Source organism: Lactuca serriola, chromosome 6, assembly GCF_051521515.1.
Source record: "Lactuca serriola cultivar US96UC23 chromosome 6, Lser_US96UC23_V15, whole genome shotgun sequence".
Classification (NCBI taxonomy): Eukaryota; Viridiplantae; Streptophyta; class Magnoliopsida; order Asterales; family Asteraceae; genus Lactuca; species Lactuca serriola.
Genome location: NC_136413.1, coordinates 131,614,165 through 131,622,727, shown reverse-complemented (window position 1 = coordinate 131,622,727; position 8,563 = coordinate 131,614,165). Strand labels below are relative to the sequence as shown.

Below are 8,563 nucleotides of genomic sequence, written 5' to 3'. Positions count from 1 at the left end.
GAATGGTTTCATGTTTTATCCCAAAAAGAAAATAGAATGGTTTCCCGTAAATCTTATAACGTTAATTCCTATAAGTGAGTCGTTATAACCATACTAAACACTGACAATTTCGCATGTCTTTGCATCTTTGGGACGCCGACGGAATAGGATAAGGTTTTTGTCACCCTAGACTTGCCTAGTCTAGCTGTAGCGAACAGCTCAGGTGTGGGGTGTCACCCCCGTATAGATCTATACACAAACTCCCACTTCCCCCCCCCCCCCCCAGGAAACTCTGGTTATAACTACAGGCTATGATTGTACACTCAAAGGTGCCAACTGATAGGTTTCACTAGATCCTTAATAAAAAATTTACACGGAAAAGAAAGAAGAACACATATAAAACTCATTCCTAGGCCCAATAGACATGTAAGTGGACCACTAAGGCCCACTATATGTGTCTATTATTTCCAGGCTCAAAAGAAATATGAATGTCTATCATGAGCCCAATATACATGTAAAAAGACACTAAGACCCACTAAACATGTATATTATTTCCAGACCTATTAAGGATATGAATATTGTTTTTGACCCGTTTGTTATTGTTTTGTTTATTTTAGCTTGATTATTTACAAAATTGATATAAAAAGCCTACTTTCTGTAAAAATGACGTTCTTGGCCCAATAAGCCACAAAGTTTTCAGTTAAGGCCCAATTATAGTAAAAATAACACGTTAGCCCCCATTTTGTTCAAAACGTGTGTTTTTTACTAGTTTGTGGTAAAAATAACATTTTAAACCCATTTTTGTCAAAAATATCATTTTTGGCTTGATTTTTGGTGAAATACACATTTTTCTGGTTTTTGGCTTTTCTGACCTAGTTGTTGGAAAATTTGTAGAAAAATCATCGTAAGTCGAAATTTGGATCTGTAAATTCTGGAAGTTTGGAAATTTTGTCTACTTTGTACAAATTTTCTCATAATTTTTATTGGCCTCTAACAAGTGTGAAATTTCTCACCTTCACAGGTTGGTCCGAAATTATTTCAAATCTGATAGGCAATTTTGTAAAATTCGCCAAAATTAGTAGAAAAATCGTATGAAAACGTGAGAGTAGTCATTTTAAAGTTAATAACCTAAAATTTTGCATATAAAACAGTTTTGAAAAATATTACCATTAATGAGGTCAAAACAGTTTGAGATTGGACTAAAACTTTTCTGTCAAGGGCTGATTTTTGAGTTTAAGTTATCTAAGTTTGTTCACAACACTTGTTTTTGCTATTTTAAGTGGATAAATCCCAGATCTACAAGTTTACAAGTATTATATGTGAGGATACATACTTTTTTCAAGGTTTTTATAAAGATCCAAGTGATAAACTTCATGTTCAAGTAAAGATCTAAAAGTTAAACACATAAACATGCATATATGCATAGATCTAACACAAAAACACTTGTATTCTCCCCCAAAAACATTATAAAACCGAAAACAAGGGGGTATGAAGCTCACCTTGGGTATTTCTAAGTATAGAAGGAGATGAAGAAGAAACTTTGAGTCTAGCTTGAACAACTTGGAGAGATCTTGAAAATATGGGTGTTCTAAGGGCACAATCACGAAATTAGAGTGTAAGAGGAAGGATTTTTCGTGTAAACTTGGACAAAACAAGAGAGTTTAACCAAGAACTTACCAAACTTATGAAGCTTGAGAAAACCTCTTTGAAGAACCCACACACCCACGAAATTTGAGAAGAAAGAATGGGAGAAAATTTGAGTTTTTGAGAGGAGGAAATGGAAGGATGTTCTTGAGAGTTTAGTGAGGAAAGTGAGATTTGGGAGGTGTGTGTGAGTGTGTATAGGCCGAGATTTCAAGAGGAAAGAGAGGGGGAGAGAAGCATGGAAACATGTTGGGTATTACACTTATTTCCTAGATGTATGCAAGTTAATAACATGGTTATATGTTATGTATTAATGAGATGTCAACCTCTTGTGTTTTTCCTTTCTCTTATTTTATTTTATTTTTATAATGGCCCAACCAAATCAAAGAGATTCTTTGGCCCAAAGAAAAGCCCAAACGAGATCTTCGGCCCAATAGGGCCCAAGGAAAGGCTTTCGGTTTTGGCTTGGCCCATTAAGGGGTTTTTGGTCCTTTAAAGCCCACAGATAAGAGGTTTCGGCCCAATGAGGCCTAAGGAAAGGGTTCTCGGTCCCATAACTTGGAATAGTTTCGTGTGGCCCAAAAGAACCAAGTTGAAGGGTTACTGACCCATTAGGGCCCAATAAGAAGGGCTCGGTCCATTAAGAATGTTTTAACCCTAAAAAAATGCTAAGATGGAGTTTTGGGTCTACTATGACCTAATAAAGGTGTTTACATCTTAATCTATTTTTTTGTCAGTTGTGACAGTAATATACCTAAATTCAAGTTACTAGTTTGGTTTCTGATTTTGATTTAATGGAGAAGAAGAATCATTAGAGAATGATTAGAGGTAACATAAGGATAATCTTAACATCGTAACATAAGGATAAGGGAAATGTTGGTATTTCACTTTAAAGATTGGAGCGGGAAATATTGATTGGGAGGGGCTTAGAGTATGTCACGTGGCAAGAAAGCTCTTATTTATTAGGATATGATATATATATATATATATATATATATATATATATATATATATATATTTATATGTATTCAAAATAAAATGGATTTATTATTATTATTATTATTATTATTATTATTATTATTATTATTATTAAACATTTACATTTGCATAATAGCTTTCATTTAATTAATTCATTTGTCAAACCTATAAAATTTAGTCTTTAATCATATAATTATTCGATATTATTTATCAGCCTTATTTCGAAATAATTAAATGGAAACAGGGTATTACACGAATCCACTACCATATCTTGCTTGGAACTCCTCCAAGTTACTGACCCACCATTTATTAAGAACACCAATCCCGATTGCGAACCGGAATCGACTTTATCATTTTGGAAGCTAGAATTAGTATAACCCTTTACATTGAGAAACTTAAGAACATGTCTTTTTCCTGTTGTCCTCCTTATATACTTGAGAATCCTATTGACATCAATCCAATGATTTTCATCACGATTAGATTGGTATCGACCTATCTTGCTTAAAGCACACAAGACATCAGACCTTGTACATATCATGGAATACATGATCGATCCCACAATCAAATCATATGGAACTCGACTAATTCTCTCTAAATCATATGTAGAACTAAGACACTAGGCTCTGCTCAGTGTTACACTATGTTGCATAGGCATGAACCCTTTCCTAAAGTCTTACATCTTGAATTTCTTCAAGATTTATCTATGTATGTTCTCTGGCTCAATCTAATGATTCACATAAATCGATCTCTACAAATATTTATACTAGTATGTATGTTGTTTCTCCTAAGTCTTTCAAAAAGAAACAATCCCCATGCTATGATATATACACATGGCTCATCTTTAATCCTCGAAAAAACAAACTCTTTGACTTTCTCATCGAAGCGAAGCAAAGATTACAACCACGAGATGCTTTTTAACTCCACAAAATGATTTTTCAAACCCACACACTTTATTTGGATACTTGGACTATACAAACCCTTATGGTTATACCATATACACATCCTATGTTAGTTTCCCAATAAGGAAACCGGTTTTTACATCCATTTTCCATATTTTATAATCATAGAATGTTGCTATAGTAAATAATATCCTAATAGATTTAATCATTGTCACTGCTGAAAAAGTTTTCTTATAATTAATTCCTTGAGTTTGAGTGTAACCATTTTCTACTAGTCATGCTTTGTATGTATTGTACCTTACCATCCATGTTTGTCTTCTTTTTAAAGACCCGTTTACATCCAACTATTTTAAGACCATGTATATGATCAGCTAAGTGTTGGGTTATAATGATCTCTAGAGCACAAAGCAACGAAACCATTATATAAAAAACATGATCATCATATCTCACAAAGATCTTGTTCTAGTAACCTTTTAGCAAAAAAATAATAATAATAACAAATAACAAGAAAGACAAATCCCGTACTCTTGTAACCTTAGATCAAAATCTCCTTGTTATTAAATGTTATACATATATGAATTATAAATCCTCTCATGAAATGTCCATGATTATGAAAGTTCTATATGGTATAAAAACACCATGCATTGCATAATGTGATGTGTGAATGGTATGTTGAAATGAAAGAAATAAATGCTTGCGTTGTGGTCATGCATACATGAATGAAGATCATTGCATTAGTTAAGGGTCTAGACACCAAGAAAACTATTGTGATGGTACATTCCATCGCAGAGTAGTCGTCTATCTCCTATGTTGGGACCGGCCTAATATGATAATGTCTATTTACGGAACAACCCACTCGACAATGAAATTCCCTACGGGGAACGACAATGAAATTACCTATAGGGAATGACCCTGAGGGACATCATGGTGTCCGTATATAAGCTGATTTATTCTTCTCACTATGGTGTGGGGAAAATAAGTGTTTGGATCATGCATTGAATTACATAGCATAAATACATGTAAATATTGATAAATTAAATGCCTTTGACAAATGTTTTGAAATATATATGTATCGTATCAAAATGTATGTATCTTATGAGATATTTTTGTCTTACGTATTATTTTTGATGTATATCCAAGTACATGCATTCTTAGCATTGGATTGGGATTATAGAAGTATAGAAGTCACACAAGACTTTTACGAATAGAAGTTATGACCAGGAGAACGACTACCTCCCTATACATTATAGTTATCGTATGTCATTTGAAGAACAATATGTATTGGTTTAGTAACATCATATGTGAGTGTATTCTAATCGATTGGTTGTCTCATATTTGTTTTAGGTTGATCATTTACATATGTTCGTTTATGATTTTGTCCGATTTACACAAAGGTCATTATAAAATTTGTCCAATTTACGCAAAGGTCGTTATAAAATTTCGATAGAAGTGTTAGAATACTTTTGGATAATAGATACAAGTGATTAACCGATTATGATGCAATGAGATCATGTATTAATCTATCTTCCAAATGTATCAAATGTGGATATAAGAGGTGAAGTGTTACGACGTTGCCCTCTCCAATCTACTAAATCGAATCTCAAATGAAGGGTTATTCAAATCAATTTCGAGCTTTGTTACCTCTATAACATTGACCCATAATATGAAACTGATATCTTATCCTCTTGCCCCTACGTTATCGAAGTTTGGCAATGGTTCTAACAATTGTTGTGTACTGAAGTTTGCTCCTTCAATGGAATGAAACAAGATGCAAGATGCCCATGGAATATTTCTTTCCCGAGATAAAAGAAAACAAAGTCAAAAACCACACATAGAAACTATTGACGATCGTCTATTTAAAAATCCATAAAATCTGTGAAAAGGTGTACACATGTTGGGATTTGGCGCCATGTGTTCAAACTGACGTCCGCTCTGACTTCAACCCACAGAAACCTCCCTCATTTCCTTTTTCTCCTACGAATCATGATCTCCCCTTTAAATTCTACCTCGCTTTCCTCTCCTTCTCTCTTCCCATTTCCAAAAATAAATAGATCAAAGAAGACGCCCACAGTATGCATAGAAACTAAGAAGATAATACGAAGAACAAAATGGGAGAAATTGGAGTTTTTGCATCTATAGTCGCTGGAGATACCTTCAAATACTACTCAGAAGGCGAATGGAGGGTTTCTTCCTCCGGAAAATCTGTTCCGATCATCAACCCAACCACCCGAAAGACCCAATTCGAAGTCCAAGGTACAATTAATATGTTTTGTCGATCTATTTACGTACCCATGGTTTTCTTCTTTCTCTGATTCTCCCATATGGGCATTTAAAGAAATCACTAAGTTCCGAACATTTTAGGGATTTTGACTTTTTTGGTTATCGTGAATTCATTACACAACATGTAATCAACAAGATTTTAACATTTTTTTTTCAATTCATTTCCCCATACCCATAATTTAAAGAAATTTCTACGAACCTTTTAGGGATTTTGACCTTTTGTTCTTGTGATGCAGCATGTACACAAGACGAAGTGAACAAGGTGATGGAATCAGCAAAAATTGCCCAAAAGTCATGGGCTAAAACGCCTCTATGGAAAAGAGCAGAATTGCTACATAAAGCTGCAGCTATTCTTAAAGATCACAAAAAGCCGATAGCTGAATGTCTTGTTAAAGAGATTGCCAAACCAGCCAAAGATGCTGCTACTGAAGTAAGTTATATAAATCGTTCCTTTCTGTGTATCTTCTTATGTAAATTGTTGCTTAAATTAGTCGACGAAATGATCGGCTTATGTTGTACGTCAATCCATAACATGTAAAATCACAATTAGCATCATTAGTTTTGCTGAAGAATATGGGCAAATAGGTCAATTTGACTGGAAAGTGTTATATAATATGCTCTACTTACATGAGAAAAATTTGGAAAAATGAATCATAAAAGATCGAATCTAATAAAGATATGATTATGCTATCTTCTAAAGAATCTAATAAAGATAGAATCTTTAAGTACAATCCATTATGACTAAAGTGGAACAAAGATTCTCTGTTATCTCTCGCATGCACAAAAGACGTAAATGTCCTTCTCATTCTCGTCACAAAAAATAGGCTTAAAAAGCAGCAAATGTGAAGTTGTAATTTTTTTGATTTTGAAGATTGTGAGGTCTGGAGATTTGGTGTCATATTGTGCTGAAGAAGGTGTTAGAATCCTTGGTGAAGGAAAGTTTTTAATGTCAGATAGTTTTCCTGGAAATGAAAGGACCAAATATTGTCTAACATCAAAGGTAATTTTTTTTTTATATTGATAAATATACATAACTATAATTACATTTCTATTATATGTAAAGAAATGTAAATTATTGCAGATTCCTTTAGGTGTTGTATTAGCAATCCCACCCTTCAATTATCCAGTCAATTTGGCTGTTTCAAAGATTGCTCCTGCTCTTATTGCAGGCAACTCCCTTGTACTCAAGCCTCCTACACAGGTATGTAAATTGTAAAGGGTTTGAAAACTGTTGGTGAAATGTCTAAATTACCCTTTAATCCGTTTTCAGGGTGCAGTGTCTGCACTCCATATGGTACATTGCTTCCACTTGGCTGGTTTCCCAAAAGGTGTCATTAGTTGTGTTACTGGAAAAGGTTCAGAGATTGGTGACTTTCTCACAATGCATCCCATAGTTAATTGTATAAGGTAATTATTATTAACTTAACAGAAAAAAATAATAATAATAATAATCGAAATTGCTTTCTATAAAAAAGAAATATTGTTATTCAGCTTCACGGGTGGAGACACGGGAATTGCAATCGCAAAAAAAGTGTCAATGATTCCATTACAAATGGAATTAGGTGGAAAAGACGCATGCATTATCCTTGAGGATGCAGATTTGGATTTGGCTGCATCCAATATTGTCAAAGGAGGCTTCTCTTATAGGTGACACCATGTTCTTCATCTTGAGGTCATTTTGGTCATTTTTCATTTTCTTCCAATCCTAACCTTTTAAGGTTATTTTCTCTTTATATAGTGGTCAACGATGCACGGCTGTTAAAGTTGTGTTGGTGATGGAATCCGTAGCGGATATTCTCGTGAAAAAAGTCAACGAAAAAGTCGGAAAGTTGACCGTGGGCCCCCCCGAGAACGATTGTGACATCACTCCTGTGGTTACGGAATCGTCTGCAAATTTTATAGAAGGTTTGGTTATGGATGCAAAGAAAAAAGGAGCAACATTTTGTCAAGAGTATAAGAGAGAAGGTAATCTTATATGGCCACTTTTGCTTGATAATGTCAAACAAGACATGAGAATAGCATGGGAAGAGCCATTTGGACCCGTGTTGCCTATTATAAGGATTTCTAATGTTGAAGAAGGGATTCATCATTGTAATGCAAGCAATTTTGGGCTTCAGGTATGCTTAAACCCTAAACCCTAAATCAGTCAGTCAGAGTCAGACTTAAGGTGTACATTTATGATTTTTTGTATTTCATCATAAAGAAAATTTTAAATCGTGTTTCAATAGGGTTGCGTATTTACAAAAGACATCAACAAAGCAATGTTGATAAGTGACGCGATGGAGACGGGTACGGTTCAAATAAATTCAGCACCGGCTCGAGGACCTGACCATTTCCCTTTCCAGGTTCGTGTCAAATACAGTACAACCTGTTCTGTTCTGTGTAACAAATGGGTCCCTTTAAACCCTTTTTTGTGCCAAGTTTGACTTGTAATGGAGCGAGTTTGTTTGATGACAGGGTTTGAAAGATAGTGGGATTGGTTCGCAAGGAGTGACAAATAGTATTAACATGATGACAAAAATCAAAAGTACGGTGATCAACTTGCCCACTCCTTCGTACACAATGGGATAGTAGAAGTTAGAGGGGAACACTTTTGGTGAAGGTCGTTTGTATATAAGCTTATGTGAAGTGTTGAAGAGGGTCATATTATGGTATTATGTAATCTTGGTGTTTGAATAATGATTTTGTTAATTGGCAAAGGAGAAAGTTGACTTGAACATTTGGGTTCTTTTTTTAAGGCCCTTTGAGAATAATGTATCTTGAACTAGATATCACTTGTATCA

At 34.4% G+C, this 8,563-nt stretch overlaps 1 protein-coding gene across 1 annotated transcript; it reads left to right on the top strand.

Annotated features, from left to right (window-relative positions):
• Positions 1 to 5,448: 5,448 nt before the first annotated feature.
• On the top strand, positions 5,449 to 8,563 carry LOC145056837 (NADP-dependent glyceraldehyde-3-phosphate dehydrogenase-like). Its single transcript, XM_079004563.1, has 9 exons — positions 5,449 to 5,753; positions 6,017 to 6,210; positions 6,652 to 6,780; positions 6,862 to 6,981; positions 7,051 to 7,187; positions 7,272 to 7,427; positions 7,519 to 7,897; positions 8,009 to 8,125; positions 8,238 to 8,563. The coding sequence occupies exons 1-9, from the start codon at positions 5,609 to 5,611 to the stop codon at positions 8,349 to 8,351; spliced, it is 1,491 nt and encodes a 496-aa protein (XP_078860689.1). The 5' UTR covers positions 5,449 to 5,608; the 3' UTR covers positions 8,352 to 8,563.

Coding starts and splice junctions, on each gene's coding strand:
- LOC145056837 (XM_079004563.1), top strand. CDS start 5,609: ATGGGAGAAATTGGAGTTTTTGCATCTATAGTCGCTGGAGATACCTTC. Junction 6,781..6,861: donor AATATTGTCTAACATCAAAG/GTAATTTTTTTT, acceptor AAATTATTGCAG/ATTCCTTTAGGTGTTGTATT. Junction 7,428..7,518: donor AAAGGAGGCTTCTCTTATAG/GTGACACCATGT, acceptor CTCTTTATATAG/TGGTCAACGATGCACGGCTG.